The sequence below is a fragment of the Amia ocellicauda genome, chromosome 10 (assembly GCF_036373705.1).
Source record: "Amia ocellicauda isolate fAmiCal2 chromosome 10, fAmiCal2.hap1, whole genome shotgun sequence".
Classification (NCBI taxonomy): Eukaryota; Metazoa; Chordata; class Actinopteri; order Amiiformes; family Amiidae; genus Amia; species Amia ocellicauda.
Genome location: NC_089859.1, coordinates 795,001 through 813,408, shown reverse-complemented (window position 1 = coordinate 813,408; position 18,408 = coordinate 795,001). Strand labels below are relative to the sequence as shown.

At 40.8% G+C, this 18,408-nt stretch overlaps 1 protein-coding gene across 2 annotated transcripts in view; it reads left to right on the top strand.

Annotated features, from left to right (window-relative positions):
• Positions 1-15,467, top strand: part of thoc2 (THO complex 2) — a 55,612-nt gene extending 40,145 nt beyond the window's left edge. Inside the window, exons 29-39 of one of the 2 annotated variants that reach the window (XM_066714675.1) lie at positions 625-809; positions 1,441-1,543; positions 2,116-2,528; positions 2,833-2,891; positions 4,533-4,568; positions 10,670-10,807; positions 11,162-11,228; positions 11,383-11,525; positions 11,805-11,881; positions 12,639-12,686; positions 14,537-15,467. In XM_066714675.1, the coding sequence (XP_066570772.1) occupies positions 625-809; positions 1,441-1,543; positions 2,116-2,528; positions 2,833-2,891; positions 4,533-4,568; positions 10,670-10,807; positions 11,162-11,228; positions 11,383-11,525; positions 11,805-11,881; positions 12,639-12,666 (1,249 nt within the window). In that variant the 3' untranslated portion in view covers positions 12,667-12,686; positions 14,537-15,467. Of the gene's footprint in view, positions 1-624; positions 810-1,440; positions 1,544-2,115; positions 2,529-2,832; positions 2,892-4,532; positions 4,569-10,669; positions 10,808-11,161; positions 11,229-11,382; positions 11,526-11,804; positions 11,943-12,638; positions 12,687-14,536 lie in introns of both variants that reach the window. The other variant, XM_066714676.1, reaches the window with a different exon arrangement.
• Positions 15,468-18,408: the final 2,941 nt, after the last annotated feature.

Genomic DNA, 18,408 nt, shown 5'->3' with positions numbered 1-18,408 from the left:
CTCTGTTTTTATACTTTAAAGTCTAATGGCTTGGATGCAGTTATGCCTTTCCTTAGCAACCTCAACTTTCCATGACAACCAGCTCAAAAAAATATTGTAAACCGTAATTTGAGCAGTTGCTGCATTTTCTCAGATTTTTACCCTGATTTTCTGACTGGTCTGAAGATGCACACATTTTAACACAACCCAGTCAAGGCTACTCAAGGGTTAGGGTTAGTCATGATTTTGATCATTTGTAACCTGACTGTAGACTAACTTTGAAAAAGAGGTGTAGACGTTTATATTGCCTAGAAACAAATATTAGCCTCCTGCTCTATAGTTTCATCGCAAACATAAAATTTGTATCAATCAGCGTATCAGGGTTTATTTCTACCATAAAAGTCCTCGCCAGTTTCTTTCCACCCGAACCATAGCGTGCTGCTTTAAGTGTATCTCAAAAAGACTCGAAACAAATATGACCTCCACCCAAAATGGACAAACAAGAAAACCTCTTGCGTTTTAAATCCTCTGAGAACTTCATCGGTGCTTCCTCTTGGACTCTGACTACTAGTTTATCTCTCTGAAATGTAATGCCTTTTGATCGTGTCTGTTTGTGCCTCTTTTAACCATCTGTGCGAATTGCAGCTACTCTGGCCAGTTGAAAAGCAGGAAACCCTACATGGTGCCCGAGAATGAGTTCCACCACAAGGAGCAGCCGGTGAGGAGCGCCACTCCGGCCAACCTCCAGAACGGACCGGGCAGCGCGGGCAAAACTGCCGCCACCGCCACGAATGCTGGCAAGCCAGAGGAGTGCGCCACCGAGGAGACCGGTGAGAGCGCCGCAGCTGTGTAAACACATCCAGGAGAGGGTTATAGATTTCCCACATTTAATAGAATAATAGTCCTGGTTTGCATAAGTGATTTGATTTGAATGTCTAAGGTCTGTACTTAAAGTAGTACTGTCAAGTTATTTCAGGTTAAGGTTTTTATTTAATATTTTTTTAGTAACACTTCCACATTGGATACAATCAAATGTACTTTATATTAAAGGATGGTTTAGGATGGTCACCCTGTCCTCACAGTTGCTCAGTTTTAGTTAAAATTCTTCAGCCCCTTAAACTTAATTCATGCTTCGCCCCATTTTCTTTTCCATTAAGTCCTGCCTGAGTAGTAATGTATCCTACAGACAAGATGTTAAACTCTCCAAGCAGCAGCTGATATAAATGTTTAAAGAACTCAAACCTCCCTTCAGTATATCATCGAAGTCAAGTGTAGATAAATCCAGTTTATTTCTCTCTCCTCGTTTGCACGTCTTTTTCTTGTTGTTCTTACATAGTTTTTATAAGAACTGAATTTCATCCTCAGATGAGGTGATGGGAGGCCTGTAATTATAAACGATTGATAAATATGTTTGTGATGATGGTTCTTACATACTCGTGATAGTGTTCATTCCCGTTGCAGATAAATCCAAGGAAAAATCTCAGGGCACTGTGAAGGCTCCAAGCAAAACCAACACCTTAACTACTAAAGTGACGACCAGTAATGGAAACAGTGCTCCTAACAGGTAACGATAAACCCAGAGACTGACAGACACCTTATAACACAGACTCAGCAGCTCAGAAACCGTATTATTATCGTCTGTCATGAAATGTCAATATCGACGCAGCCTGTAGATAGAAAAGTCAGGTGAGGTGGTTAGTTCCTATAAGTGTTTTTGAAATGAATCAATTCTATTTTAAAGTGTGCCTCCTATGGGCTCTGTAATTAAAACGAATGCCGTTCGCAGCAACACTCTTAAAATCATATTTAATTGAATTGAGCGATCGCTAAAGGGATTCGCTTCAAATTAACCTTTTTCATACACTGTAATGCCTGAAGCTTACAGAGCCAGAAGCTGCTGGAAAGCTAATAAAGATCACCGCTTTACAGTAACATTTGATTTAAAGGCATATTTTTAAGATATTACTTCTACAACTTGGTAGCAGAAATTAACGTGAATACTGGCACTGGTGGAATTAATTTTCAGGCAGACGTACCTTGTTTGTCTAATATTGTTTTATGCCGTTGTCTGTCATTTTTATGAGACCTTGTGGAAGCTGTGTTCTCGTCCCAAAACTAACCCCACTTGTCTTTCAGCACTAAGGCTGTCAAAGAGAAGGAAGACAAAGAGAAAAGTGGGAAGGAGAAGAACAAGGAGAGAAAGGAGAAAACACCTGCAAGCACTCCAGAGGCCAAAGTGACGGGGAAGGAGAAGCCGAAAGAAGAACGGCCGGGCAAAGACGACAAGGCCCGCGAGGCCAAGGAGAAGACGCCCAAAGCAGATAAGGAAAAGGAGAAGCTGAAGAAGGAGGAGAAGCCCAGTAAGGAGGACAAGCTCAAAGTCAGCGGGAACACAGAGTTCAAATCATCCGCCGACAAGGAGCCGTCCAAGGAGAGAGATGTGGCCAAGGAGGCCAAAGTCAAGGAGATGAGTAAAGGAGAAAAGGCAGCTGTGACTGGGTCCTTGAAGTCGCCAGTTCCCCGGTCGGAGACCTCAGAGTCTGAGAGGGGTAAGTGACCAAAGAGCAGGTTGCTTGATGTGTGTGTTCTTGCTTTATATCTGTCCCTGAAGGAAAGGAGCCACTTCCCACAGAACTAAAATGAAAGCTTTTTTATTGTATTGAGGGTTAGAAATCTACAACTGCTCTAACTGTGGGCCATATTCATACAGACACTGTCCAACCAATGCTTAAAAATAAATTGGGAACATGGAACTGGCCCCTGTTAACTGTTAGATGAGTACCCTAACACATTGAGGTGCTCGTGGCATTACCGAGGGCTAGAGACTGATCTGTGATTTTAATCTCTTTTCAGAACAAAAGCGTCGAAAACTCGACACCCACTCCTCACCATCGCATTCCTCCACAGTTAAGGTTAGTATAGCCTGAGGAAGGCAGCGCCCACGTTTCTTGCCCTTCCGGTTGGAAAGCGAGTATTCGTCCAAGTGTCCGTCTCCCCGCAAGTTGATGATGGAAACCTGGATGGAGCCTCTGGAGTCGTTTATTATAAATGGGAGAAATTTATCAAAAATAAAGCATTTGATGGACTATTTTTTGTAATGAATATTTTTTTTTTTATAACGGAGAGTAACCTTCAAGGACCTAGCAGCATATTGTAAATAGTGATTGCTCGTTTTTGAGTGTAAGCAGTTCAAGAGCATGGAGGAAATTATCTCACAAGTGCCTGAATCATTTTTATTTTTAATTTGTAAAGCCATGAGGGTGTTTTTTTCCATGGTTGTTTTACTTCTCCTTTTTGATTTTTGGAGTGTGTGATTAGCTACAAGCAAACTGGCTTCCCAGCTGAAGAAAGGAGCAATTTTTTTTATTTTTTTCCCCTGCAAGCTGAGATTAAAGAGTCTCACTGAAGATTTCCTGGATTTTGCACCACGTTTACCCAGATACCTCTGGATACAGCAGGGAGCCAGGAAGAGCCAGCTGCCGCAGAGTGCCTTCAGAGAAGGAATCGCACATAGGGAAACAAGTTCTCCTGTAGTTGTCTTGCGTTTTACAGTCGGCATGCAGTCTTGTGTTTCTACCCACCCTTCAAGAGGGCTCAGGTGATCCTCGGGGGGTCGCCAGTCCCGGGGGTCCGGCAGTAGCAGTTTAAAAGCAGCCAAACCATCCATGAAGCCAAGCGGAAAACAAATCATGGTGTAACCAGCAGCAATTGAAATGAAAACGTGGGCGTAGCCTTCTGGAAGGATCTCCGTAGCCTCTCCTCTCCAGGGAGCTTGTCTTAATTCTTTCTGTACCCTAAACTCCCAAGAAGTCAATGAGTTTCCCATGTCTTGACCAGTACGAACTGTAAGTTGTAAAATTACACTCAAGCAAGGGATTAAAGACCCTACGTCTCTCAAGAATTAGCTTAACTGGACCAGGATAGGCTTTCCTCAGCAGCACAGCAGCCGAGACATTATAGTTCAGTTTTCTGACGATATAGTAGCAACGCCTTCAGACAGTTGCGTCTCTCTCTCAGAGCACAGCACAAGACACAACACTAGCCTGGTAGGGACAAACGGAGGACAGTTTTGTACCAAATGTTACTCATGCTGGATTCCTTTCATTAGATTTTCTCAATCTCTGGAAGCCAAGCACTCACTCTCACAAGATGAGGAAAAACAATACATACATGTATGTGTATATGCATGTATTGTTTTTCCTCATCTTGTGAGTGAGTGTTCTATAGATGTACATAGAAATACAATTTGAATATTTGCACTTCTCAGGGCATTTTTTTTAAAACAAATTTATATTTTTATAAAATAGAATTACTCACACACACACACACACACACACACACACAGTTGAGCACTAGTATTAGATGTGGGAACCAGATTAACAGGTTTTTTTTTTTTTTTTTTTAGTCTTTTTTTTTTCTTCTTCAAATAACGATGTCAAAGACTTAGTCCTTGAAGGTCTATCTGGATGTGTAGAGTGACCAGCAGCCTCCCCCAATCTCCTGGTTTCTGAAAACTGTTCCAGCTCATCTGTCATCTCCATTCATTCCTACAGGACAATCTCAACGAACTCAAGGATTCAGCTTCAAAGGTTTGGCTTTTTATCATGTTGTTGCCTCTCCTACATTTAACCTGATTTATTTTCATGCTGTGCAGCTCCATGTGGTGTAGGTCAGGGCATACACTGAGACCGGTGCTTGGAGATTAAAGTTCATGGACTGCAAAAGAAGTCTGACTGTTCGTTTGGACATTTTCCAAATTGGTGTGGTTGGTTGTCAACTCTTTTTCAAAAGGATGTAGTCTGTGGTTGTGAGATGAGTTAGTTTGTAGTATACCAGCACTTAGACTGATTGTATTTTTAATGCTTTGGCGTATTTTCTTAGTGTTGCTTCTAGCCTTGAAGATCTGGTTCTACCTTATCTGGCAGGTTTGTGTTTTTCCATCATCATTTGAACTGAAAAAGCGATTGCGATTTCTGTGCATTGCTGCTTCCCCAAATTTCACGTTCCAGTCTCTCTTCCTCCCTACGCTGATTTTCAGGTTTATCTTGAGATGCGGTAAGAGGTAGCGACTCCACACCGAGTCCCATCACAGTGGCTTCTGTTCGGGTCTCCCCGTTAGTCTTTCTGCTGTTGCAGTCAATGAAGGAGATGACAGGACAGTTGAAGATATGCTGATGGTGCTACTTGAAACGGCGCATCAGAATTTTAAACTGCCTGAATTTACTCTTATCTTGGCACTTGCTTTTAAGGAATCCCCTGATGCTTCTAATTGCTTTCATTTATCTATAAAATTACAGCGTCAGAAATGTGATGTATAGAGACCAAGGGGGAGATGTAATCCGCACGCTGGTACCATACATAGGGCTCGTGTATGTATGAAAGCGGTGTTCCTTAAAGGGAAACCCATATAGACACGTTCGTGGTACAATGCCCCTTCATCACATGAGAATCGCATTGTTTGAATTGTTGAAATGGTTTAAGATGGAGCATGTTTCCCCCCCCACTGTTCCTGCCTTGCCATGACCTCTTCCCCATTGAATTAATGTTTTGAACTTTCTATAATTGGACTAATTTAACAGCACACAAGGAAAGATTAAGCCCATATTTGCAAAGGATTTTATCTTTTTTAATCCGAAAACGAAAAGTGCAACCATTATGCGACAGTATCAAATCTATACCACCATTAATATATAATGGCACAGTAGTGGCTCAGTATTTGACTGCAGGCATAGTATTGTAAGACTTTCCTTTCCATTTTAGTAGGCTTTACATTGCAACTGCAATTGAAATTGAGACCTGTTCGGCCTTCAAGGGAATGGATGGTTTTTGCCGTTCCCAAGGTTGTCTTTTATGCCGCCACAAACCAGCAGGCACTCAAACCATTGACAGTTGACTGTAGCCTTTCTATTTCTATTTATATACAGCACAAGTTTTCCATGCTTCCTGCTTTTATTCGAAATTGCAGACAATATTTGAAATGAAATATTAAAAACGGAAGGATAAAAATGTAAATGTAGGAAAAGAACCCAGATGCATTCAGGTTTTTTTTACTGAAACCACTTTGAGCGGAAATTCCCCAAACTTTCTGCTTGGGTTTCGTGTTCAAAAGAAAAATAATCTGGCAAACTTCCTTGAGACTGTTTGCTCCTAATAACCGTGCTTGGCCTGCTCAGGCATATGAGGGGAAGGGTTTTATTCTTCTACATGCATTTATTACAGAAAGCCCCATGCCAGCAGCCAGGCATTCGAGGTGAACCATGTATATCCATTGGCGGTGCTGCCATTACTTAAGTCAGTAAACCCTGAAATTGTCAAAGAATTCTTCAGTAGTTATGTATGATTTATAACCGCAAGTTTGACGGCAATTAATGGTCCTTTTTGTGCGAGTGTCATCTGCAGCGCTGCCCCTAATCCCTCTTGAAAGTCTTTGCTCCCTTTAAACTCCAGCAGGGAGAGATTGCCCAGTAGTGGCTGCAGGCGGTTCTCTCTTCACGGACATGCAGTCTCGGCTGCCAGTTGGCCACTCTCTGCAAAATTGCTCCTGTGAACTTCTTATACCACAAAAAGCACCCTATCAGTGTATGTCCTCCTGTTGATCTCCACTTCCAAGCACCTGGTTCCATTGCAGTGATCTCCCATGGCCTCCAAACGCACGGGAGCAGACTGGACCAGTCAGCAAGTCCCCTCACGTCTCCTGATCACACCGGGTTATAGTCCCTGCACGCTGGCTGAGCTCTGAATTACCGGATTCACGTCAACCGTGAATTAAGTCCTTCATTTCAAACGGTTCACCTTGCGATGCCTGTGACTTGCTCCGCACATTTCCTGTTTTGGAAAATAATAAGAAACATTATGGTCTACCATGATAATAATGTGGGTGACTTCTCCGAGCTGCTCTCTCTACTTCATAGAGGCTCCACACTGTAAATAAATACTGAAATCTAACAGGAGTGTTTCCTGGTCCTGGGCAGCCAAAGTCCTGCTGGGTTCTGATCCCACTGCACAATCATAACTGAACTAAATTGCATTATTTTACTTTTACAATTATTTAAATTTCAAAGATTTACAGAATTTGTATACTTATATTTAAGCTGATGTCTCCAATTGTTAAAAATGTTTAATAAGCTCTGATTAGTACAATTAATGGCTCAATTAAGTAATTGAGAGAACATAAACAAGGAGGACATTGGGTCCGACTAGGATTTGGAATGTGGACCCATGTGCCCAGAACAGTTATACCCAGCCTCCATTAAAGGTCCTCTCAAGCACGCCCTGCAGGAGATGTTGTGCTTGGATATATTGTGTGTGTGTGTCTCTATTTTTGTCAAGTGGAAGCCATTGGGGTAGTGCCAGTTTGGATTTGGCAGGTTTCAATAGCAGTTACATTATGGAAGAGATTATTTAGCACAGATGACACCACTCTTGCCGTTTATTTTTTTCTTTTCTGTTCTTCTCAACCTTTAAAGCCCGGGCTTTGCAGTAGCAACCAACTCTTTACATATTCTTATAAACCTTGGGCTCAGTGTTACATGAGCATCGGTCACTGCTCTGCACTGCACACTTGCGCTCTCAGTAAATCAGGTTATTTATTACTTTGTTCTCGATGTTATTGCTGTTTGTACATTCGCGTCCAAGGTGCCATTAGGGTTTGCTGGTGGAGAGGGGGAACAATTTAAGTTTGTTGGCAGAAGCTTGTGCGTGGATCTGGTTTGAACCTGTGATTAATGCCCACCGGAGCCCGAAGGTATTTTTACATACCTAGGCAATAAAAACAAATATCCCAAATCCTTTAGAGGCCTAATTAAGCCCTGGAAATTGTGGATGCTGTAAGAAAGGGTTGTTCAAAGCGCACAGTGAAGAGGTTGCTCTGCTCTTGTCGTCCTCCATTGGTAATGAGTTTGCCCATTTTCTTTCGTCTCTCCTTTTTTATGTATTTATTTTTATTACAGACACGAAATTATCTTAGGAGTTATTTATCTCCTGTACGTGATATTTTGTTAGCAAGCTGTCAAAATTTAGGGAACACTGATTGCATCCTGTAGTGGTTGTCAGCTTATTTTTTTTTGTGTGTTTTTTTTTTTTTATAGATTTACTTCTGTGAATACTAATGCAGATAGATTTATTACATAAGACCAAAAAACTGTTTGTTGCACCTGAGCTCTTTCATGGACCCTCTGTACAGATTAATTATCTGTACAGATAATCCTATGCATACATGTATAAATAAATGCATTTCTGCAAATCATAGGAAAGGATGCTTCATGTTGTGATACCTGGGCTGTCTTGACCTTACTTTGATCCAATACAAGCTGACTTTTACAACTAATATAGCTCTGTATTTGCAGCAGGCTTTTAAAAATCACTTGTGTCTCCTGGGACCAGAAACATTGTCTAATGTAAAAGCATTTTCTCTCAAAGCGTGACCCTCCCTCACTACACCTGCCCTGCAGGGATCTCGGTGTGCTTGTTGGCTGGGTCTGTGTAATTCCTGAGCTGATCAATAGCTCTGAGAGTTTTGTCAGTTTTCTTTGTAAATACTGAACATTTTTTAACAAAATAATCTTCTGTATAAGAGAGGGAGAGAGACTGTGTGTGTCAGTCAGTGTTCACTGGTCAAGGGATGTCTTTACGACTATGAAAGAAGACTCATTCGTTTATTTTAGTTTAAATAAATTATGTATGTATTTAGAAATGTTTGCAGGGAATTGATATTCACTGCCATGCTGAAACCTGAAGTCTGGTTTCGGGTCCAGAAGTATGTGTACAGATGTTGTAGCTCATGTCAGGTGGTTGTAGTTGTTAGCTGCTGACCTGAAGGCCTTTTCACACTAGATTCATCACCTGAACTGGGCCTGCCTTAGGTCCTATAGCTTGGTAGAGTTAGACTTACCTCTTTCAAACTGTTCAATGGCTGACCATCGCTGTCTGAGGTCAAGGCAATTTTTCAAATGGGAGTTTTCCAGAAATTTGAGTGATCCATTAGTTCATTACAAATAATGCCAATTAAAAATATGTAAATTACCAGAAGAAAAGCCCACTATTATCCACCAAGCAGGAGCCAGGATTTGAGTGGTAATCACTGCTACTGAGAGCCTCTGTAAAAAGTACTTTTGTATTCATCTCTGTAAATGGAGAAAGAGTCAGTTCTTTTCATAATCACACAACCAGTAGAAATCTCAGGTTACATTGAATTACATTTTCAATTTTCAGGACTCTTATGGGGAACACAAAAGGTAATATTGAGAGAGGTGCTACAACACTGAGGTACCGGTTCAGATTTTAGTTATAAAGTAAAGTCTGCAGTGAAGCGAGATGTCTCTTGGTCCTCGATTGTTCGCTCGCCTGAAAGGAGGACTCGTTCTGTTACACCTCGGGTATCTCCTATTGTTCGGACAATAATCACAGGTTGGTGCTGCTGTCAATCTGACTGCCAGGGAAATTGCACAGCAGCTGATCTGTCAGGAGTCTGTAGGCAAGACGTAGGTGTTTTTACAGCGATACAAATGATTACAGTATAGAAGAGTAAGAAATGAAGTCCAACGAGCTGCAAACTACCGATAAACTTTGCAGAAGTGGTTCCAACTAATTTTCACTGCATGTATGGACATTTTAGTGTGAGTTTTGTAGTGGAATTTGTATTCATTTATTCGTGATTGGTGTCGCTTTGTTTTTTATTTTGTGTGACACTTTGGCTCCCTCTTACCCTATTGTGTAGATACTCAAACAAAGCACAAATATGATTATCTGTTGTGCTGAGTTCCCCAGGACATCGTGTCTTGAGCATGAGCTGTTCAACGGATAGGATTAATTTGCACCGCTGAACTGCTCCTGGATTGATACTGTTCAAGTGCTCCTCTTCTCCGGTCAGTGCTGGAGTCCTGCTCATCTCTGTTGCCCTGATGTGTATATTTTTGGCCATCTGTGCTTAGTGGAGGCTTAGTCTATTCAGGCTGCATTCTTCATGTTCAGAAAACATGTTGAAGTGTTACATTTGATGTTGAATTCTGCAGGTTCTCTTGTTTCTGTTTTATTTTTGAATTGTGTTGCTGCACAGTTTGGAATAGTGGATTTCAGTGTCTAGTAAGATTGTGCAAATCATGGCAATTACTTCCACTGCCTTTAACAGTCTTGTACAATGTAGTAGGACAACACAAGCACCTCGCTGTGTGTATCGGCATCCACGGATTAAGTTGAGTAGTAAAATGAAGAGGCTATGGCTTGCTCCTATTGAGCAGCCTCATTTGAAATGGTTTGTAAAGCATGTATTTATCGCGTTGGGGTTGTATTGCTAGATTCCTCCGCACTCTTTGACATCATGGATTCTTCAGGATTTGCTGTGCAGATGTCTGCAGCATGTCTTTGATGGTTTGTGCAGATTGGATGAACGTTTTAGCTTGAATAAACACCTTTCAACAAGAGCAACCTGGCTTCCATAAACCTACATTACATGTGGGACCGTCAGTGTTTAGTTTGTTTAAAATGAAGATGCATCTGTCCACTGCACTCATTTATACAGGTTCAATGTACAGATGTGTAGATGAATATGCATTGTGGGTAATGATGTGTGCCAGTGAAGCATTGCAAAAGTAGGCCGTTTTGTTTTTGTTTTTCCGCATGGTGCTGTGGACATTCTTCATGCTGTTATGGTCAGCCGTGATGATTTAAAGTGCATGTTCCTTAATTTTACCAGCACTACGCCAACCACAGCACAGCCACACAATCCAAGAGCAAAGAGAGGGAGATGGATAAGAAAGACATGGAGAAATCCAGGGATCGGTCAAAAGAAAGAGAAAAGAAGGAAGAAAAGGAACGGAAGGACAGAAAACGTGTAAGTGGCCCACTGGGATTGATTTGGATAGTAATGATTTTCCAGGTAACCAAATTCTAGTAAAATAAACCCACTTCTTTGGCTGACAGTTTCTCTGTCGCCTCTCTGCTAGTGTCTGTTTGATTTTTCTCTAGCCTGCAGATCGTGATGATGATGTAATGACTGCATCTGTCTGCTGAACACTGCTCTGAACAGCTTTCTTAGTATAGTCCTTTACAGAAGTGCGTAAAGCCAAGTGCTGTCGGAATGCAGTGTGGGGAAACCTTTCCCACCTTTGACTCTTAGTGACAATCGCTGGTTTCAGAAAGTTTCATAAGATTTCAAAATGCATCTTCTTTTCCTGTGTCCCCTCAGGATCATTCGAACAACGAACGTGAACTGAGTCAAGAACTGAAACGCAGAAAGGATGAAAACGGGACAAGTGAGTTGATTATTCTGTAGGGGAAAAATATAATTTAGGCTTTAGAGAGAAAATCCTGACAGTGAAAATTAGTTGCCTTTCCCCCATTTTGTTTTATTTGGGTTTCCTCTCGCATGTTCTCGGTCTGACATGGCTCCGGCTTTCCCCCCACTAGGCTCCTCCAAACACAGCAAGAGCGCCAGCCCGTCTGACTCCCCGCGGTCCGGTGAGAAGGACAAGAGCAAGAGCTCGAAATCATCCAGCAAGGAAAAGAGTGACTTGGCCAAACCCGAAAAAAGTTCTTCTGGAGGCAAAAAGGTACGCTCCGTCCCCTCCCTGTGTGCGTGTCTCTCTTGTAGATCAGCGATGTCTCCAAGAGTTGGAGTACGCTGCCCTGTTAAGTCAAATTCTTGCCATTTAAAAGATGTTCCCAATTAACACTACGGTCACCCAGTAACGCCTTCTAAAGAAACCACTAACGAGGCCGCGGCTGTCCTTCACAGGGCACATGCTTTCTGTGCATTTGAGGAAAAGCTCGTAATCGGTCCCCTTCACGGCATTGGCCTTATTTGTGCATGTCTTGGTTTGTCTTCTCAGGAGTCCAGGCATGACAAGGAGAAGTCAGAGAAGAAAGAGAAGAGGGACAGCACCGGAGCCAAGGAGGACAAAAAACAATATCCTTGTGTGTGTTAATAGGACGCTGAGGAAACTGCCCAGCTGCCAGGCCTCAGAAATGTATGACGTAGAAATGTATCTGAACTACAATGCGTTTCACACTCGACTGTCTGTGTTGCTGCTGCCTCCCCCTCTGTTAATGCTCATCAATCGAGTGCGATTGTGTTGTGCGATCAATGGCGGCCCAGTGCTCAGGGACGCTGCATTAATGTATATCTGTATTTCATATCTTCCATGCACACAAACACGAGAGCACCGCCTTTTAAATTTAGATTATACCACTCTGGTAAATGGGTCTTTACAGAGGGATTTAATTTATATACTGCATGAAGTTGTTCCCCAAAGACTACAGAAGCAATGCGGTTCGGCACAGCGGAGAATTTCCTGAATTGCATTTTTAGTCTTGTATCTTATTTTTATTAATACTGGTGTGCAGTTGTTTTATTTCTATGTATTAAACCAGTGCAGTCTCGAGGGTTTCATGTGTTTGAAAGTGTAATTCTCTGAAAACGCTGCAGATTTTGAACTGTTGCAGAGCTTGGCTGAACTTTCATGTTTAAAAAAACAAAAAAAACAAGTATTAAAAGACAAAAAAAGTGGAGCTTAAACATCAATATTTGAAAACGTCGTATTTGTGCTTAAAGACTCCAGTCTGCGTGGCCTTTGAAAAGTCGTTCAGAAGCCGTAAACCCACTCCAAATGTTGTGTGAATCTATTTGATGTTGCAGAATTAATTTTTTCCCTTAACAATGATACTCATAAATCCTCAGACAAGCATAGATAATGTATGTTGATGCAGCCAAGGTAAGACATAATCTCAGAGCTTACTGCTACACCGCTTGCGAATGAAAGAGAAAACTGAACTATTTACAGATGCTTCATCATGTCACTGAGTAGCTGTTGTGTTTAATTAAACCGTTTATCTTTTTAATTAGCCGCGATTGTAACTGTTTCGGTGCAGCAGTGCCCAGGAGGTCTGGGTGGAATTCTACATGTGCAGACTGGTCTTGGCTATGTATATATTTTCCATGTGTAACAAAAGCTCACACTTATGACAGCGTTTACAAATCCCTGCTTCCAGGGTTCACAACATTACAGACTTCAAGGCTAACGGCGCTGCCAGATGCATTTCAGTGGTTTTAGCACATTTAAGTGCCGTCCATAGGATGACATCCCTTTGAGAAAACGGGTTAAGGAAATGGAAAAACGAATGTGAAGGTGTAGTCAAATGGAAATCGTTCATGCAGGAAAACAAAAGTGCATTTTGCTCACATGGACTGCAGTTACTGTAGAGGAATATCTCTCAGGTTGGTGCCATGCGATATTGGATTCGACCAGAGACCCAGACCTTCGAAGACGTCCGAGATGTTCCCAGATCTCAAGTGCAAGGTCAATCGCAGAGAATGGACCGTACCACCTCTAAAGGTATTCAAGTATCAGATGCATCTCTAAATGGCAAGACCATCACGGAGGCCGACGCATATCACTCTATCGAGAAGCCGAGTAGGGGACCCCCTCAGCCAGGACGGAAATGAGTGGAGAAGTTGTCCTACATGGTGGTCTGTTGGACATGACGGCCTTCAAGAAACATGGTGACCAGTTGTAGCTCTGAAATTGTGCTGCAGGTTTATGCCATCTTGCATACATTGAGAGATACAGTGATGACAGCACGGTCCGGTCCTTCACAAGGGCTGCTAAAGGAAGAAAATAAATGCAAATAAAATCAGAAAATCAGACACAGGCACGCTCGACATCTCCGACTCTGCAGATCTGTTGTTTTTACATCGCTATTCTGAAATTCTTCAGAGGTATATTGCGTTTCCTCGCAACCCAGCTGACCCTCTCGTTTCTGTGTTCTTCTCCTCTTTCTTTGTGTATTTAAGGTGCTTGTGTATCAGAAGCGCTCGCGATTGTTAACTAATCGCTACAGATGAGAGCAGCTTTTGAATAGGACTGTGAAATTAACAATTATCTCCACTGCTGAAGAATATGCCCTATAATTACAACTGGCAAATAGTTAATTGCCAAGTAGTAAATTATGCAGTGGGCAATTGTTTTCTTTGTGTTATTGTACTTAATATTCTGATTTTTAGATCATCTGTTTATTTTAAGAACAGAGCTTTCTGAATGAAGAAAGGATGATAAACATGGTTTAAATGATGTTTCTGCTTGACAGCAAAGAGTATTTTTTCCAGATAACACATTATCTCCATGCAGTGGATTATAGTTTGTCTGGACTGCACTGAGCTACGAGTGATCAATTATGATTTTTTTTTATTTTTTTGTCCTCCCCTCGCAGGGATTATAGAAATACAGATTCATGTAGCAGTTTATCCTGTGTGTGTGAATACCTTGTTAATTGTGGTATTTTTATTTTCACTGCATAATACACTTGCAAATAGTTTGAGATTTCAATTCCTTTTCAAGATTATAACATTTTATAATTCCCAAATCTAAAATGATTTGATTTGAAGGCCAGAATACATTCTACCAGAGGGATTCTGCAGATCTGAAGTGCACATACAGGTTCATTTGATTTGAGTCTCTGTGTGGCACTATTTTGTCAGTGTGATATCGGGTTGAAATCTCAACATCCTCAGGAAATAAACCGTACAATATATAATTTAACATGAATCAATTTCCTCTCTTTCCAGATGTTTTTTTGCTGTTGGCTGCGACAGTCTGAAAAAAGACCTGCTTTTACTTCACACACACACACACACACACAGATACACACACACACACACACACACCTGTATCGACAGCTTTTTATTTCTGCTTCTTTTCTATGGATCACAGACGAAACCGAGGACCCATTTAAAACTATAACAATTACTGCCTGCATCAATATTTTTGTCGTACTGCCCAGAAATGTCATAGTTGTAGTGTTTTAACTTGATATTTTGTTTCGTTCCTGTGTATTTTCAGTAAACCGCTGAAAGTCTGTTTTCCTTTAAATATTAGCACAATGTGCTGCACACATCAAGAAATGTAATTGAGTACAAATAGATATTGATTATTCCTACATGCTGTCTGCAAATCTGCCTGCATTTGTATAATTTTTCAGCAAACAAAAAAAACTGTATTTGGGCTTTGTCAGTTACTTTATCGCAACTAAAAAGAATACATTTACCATCGCTGCATTTACCTCATTTAGGTTTATTTTTTATTTATTTGTTTGGCTCCTTTTAATCCATGTATGTGAAATCTTTAGGAGTAGCTGTTTGAAACGATACAAATGGTCTATTTGTATATTATGTATACAATAATAAAATTGTTACATGTAATTAAATTCAGATTGTTACTTTCATTTGAGATGTCCCTTTGCAAAAATCATTATTTTTTGTGTGTGCGCTTGTGTTTGTCACAATGTTTTTAAATGAATTGTATAAAACAAAAAGTTGAGAACTTCATGACGCAAATAAATTACTTGTACAACTACAGGAGATTTGTACTGCAAACAGTCGCACGAGTTTCAGAACTACTTTTTGGACTTTTTATCTGCTGTATTCTACCAGTGTAAGCTTTTTTTTTTTTCTTTTCTTTTCTAAATAAATGATAGTTTTCCTAGTGGGTCATAAATAACTGTCGTGTGCCTCATTCATTGCGCTCGGGGAAGATAAAGTGTTCGATGCAAATTTAAAAAATGTTAATACCTTGTGTCAGTGGGAATTGATGGGTTTAATTGACCAGCTGAATGTTGTGAGCTCTCTATTGAAAACGGGTTGCATATTTATGTACCCACAGCACTTATTTGGTGTTTTTAAGCATTCATTAAGATTAGAAATGACAGTGATTGGAAAATTGAACTGGCTTTATAATGCTAAATACAGGCTTAGTGCTATCTACCCTATTGTGGACTTCCTGATTATTAACTATGCTGCATATTCTCATTTATTTTACCCCTTATTATTATGTAGCTTGTTAACGGTACAATTTATTTTTGTCAAAAGGGTGGATTACACTGAGCACCATACACCATATATATATATATTTAAAATCCACCTTTTTTGCTCTGTATTCTGTATTAATTGCACATGCTCAATAATGTAGTGTTCCCTCCTTTCATTTCTGCACAAACATCAAAACAAACCAAAAGTAAAAACACCTGGTCTGGTTCTGTGGAATTAAGAGACAATGTGGAGGAGGTGGGGAGAGAGCATTTCACTGCTGCTGCTTGCAACAACATCAACAGGATCTCAGTTGGTTTTATTAGCAGCTGGGTTTCTGTGGGAATGCCTCCTTACAGGGCGCTATATTCACTATATTCAGCACCAGTGTGAAATGACAGAGGTTAATCAAGAATATAATGGACTTAAACCCCTCACCGTATCAAAGCGCATGCCTGTAACCCTTCAAGGGCGAGCGATCCCGCCAGGCCGCGCTCCGCCTTCCCACCGCTGCCGCGAATTATGCATGCGGACGACATGGTCAAAAATCAATTATTTTTTCTTAATTGAGACAGTGTTCCCGGAGGATTGCCAGAGACGATCTCAAGGGCAAATCTGCAACCAGTGTTTTGCAATTTGAGTAAAGGACTCGGGAATCATACATGATACAATTTCATTTACTTGAGCGGTGATGAGTGCCGAATAACGTCTGGCTCAAAGGACCATGACTATTAATCATAGGTCAGTGATATTTATGTACATACTGTAATGCATAGTAACTACAGAAACCTTTAAGGCTGGCTTGGTATTTGCTGGATGAATTGTGTTGTCAGGATGCATTAATCATTGCTCTGGTGTTTTCTCTCATTTTAAGTGCTGAAATCAGGCTAATGCAGCCTGAACACCATGCGATTTATAATTCCCTTACGTGTGTAAATCTACACTTTATAATGAACAATAGTCTACTGTAACAGGGTATTAATACATGATTATGCAGATCTCTGTTTGCCCATATACATATGCTTTGTAATGCCAGACACCTTTAATAAAGTGTTTTCTTGCAGTCTGCATATTCACTACGCTGTCAACGGGATTGAGTCATGCTCGTAACAAAGGTCATGCCATGAAGTCTAGTCTGAAGGTACAGATGGTCAATACGCAACCTCTTACTCATGCCTCCTGCCAGTGCGGTGTTTCACATAGATTACAACAGAGAGGATTTCGTCTTAGAGTGGGAGTTAGCTGCCCTATCAAATGTACGGCTGGCGGTAAGATTGAGGATCTTTTCTGGTTCTCAAAGTCCACTGTCGGCAATATTGCATGGAAGAAAAGACCCAGATCAGCCAATCAAGTCTCGGATGGATGTTGCAGTGGAGTTAAGATGTCTGTCTCGATATGATGTGGTAAAGTGTGGTATATTTCCATGGGTAGCAGCTGTTTTCTCAGACTGGCCCACATTGACTGGACTCCTCTGATGGCTGGGCATGATTTTTCCTGTAATGTCTCAATACTCTTCTCCCAGGCATGACCTTGCATGTCTGTTGGTTGGTTGTGTTGGCCAGCTCTTCGTTGGTTCTACTCTGTGGCCCCGTCTGCCACTCCTGTTCATCTGCCTGACATGTTTCCCCTTCCATTGTCAGAGTGGCTTCAAGCTTTGTAACACCTGTATGCCAGTGTGTGATACAGCTGTGCCATCCATATCTTGTAATCTAAAGCACAGCGGACAAATCCAACTCTATTATTATGACTCCACTCAAATCATTTAAATAGCATTTCCATTGCTGCTTTTTCAGTGAGGAAGAATTAAACTTTGAATTATAGGCAGATTTTATATTTTTCATTTAAATTTATATCTATCCCTTTCCCAAAGCCTCAAGTTTGAATCATGTAAGGGAAAGAGCCTAGGGCAGACAAATACAATACAAAATAAAACAAAAGTAATTTTATTGAAAAAATGCATTCCCTCATTAGAAGAATAATTACATCAGGTCAAATAATCAATTGATAATTAGACAAAGGAAAATCCCCAATGTTGAAAATCATTTAATGTAATGATGAAATCAATGATCTGTCAAATAATCCCTTTGACATCAGACCTGTGGTGTTAATTGGAGAGTGTCACTGTGCTAGCTGTCTAATTCATATCACATTAATTGTGCACTCCTTTGGACATCATGACATGAAAGAGTAAAGAGAGAGAGGCAGTCTGAGTCTTTATGTTCAGGTTAATCCACCAAAGACACAGTAAGAGAGGTTTATATATACAAGGCAGCAACAACCTTTAAAACAAGAGGTGGATCATAATCTGCAGGTGAAAACAACTTAATCACAAAAATATATGCACATATATACACTATTTTGTTCATGCCAACCAATATAGTGACATTCTGGTGCTGGCAGAGCTGTCTGCAGTTTCATGTTTCTTAAAAAGATAACCAAAAACTAGCAGAAGAACCCAAGAGCCAGCCACAGGTCTAGCAGTGTGAAAACTGTAACACTTTTCAGTATTATAGTGAAAACTAAGTATTAAGCTCCCTCAAATTGTGTGTCATCTGCAGCTACAGAAATAAATAAATACTGCAAATCATGTACACGAATAAACAGATGTCAGCCTTCCCCTAATCCGATTTAAACTG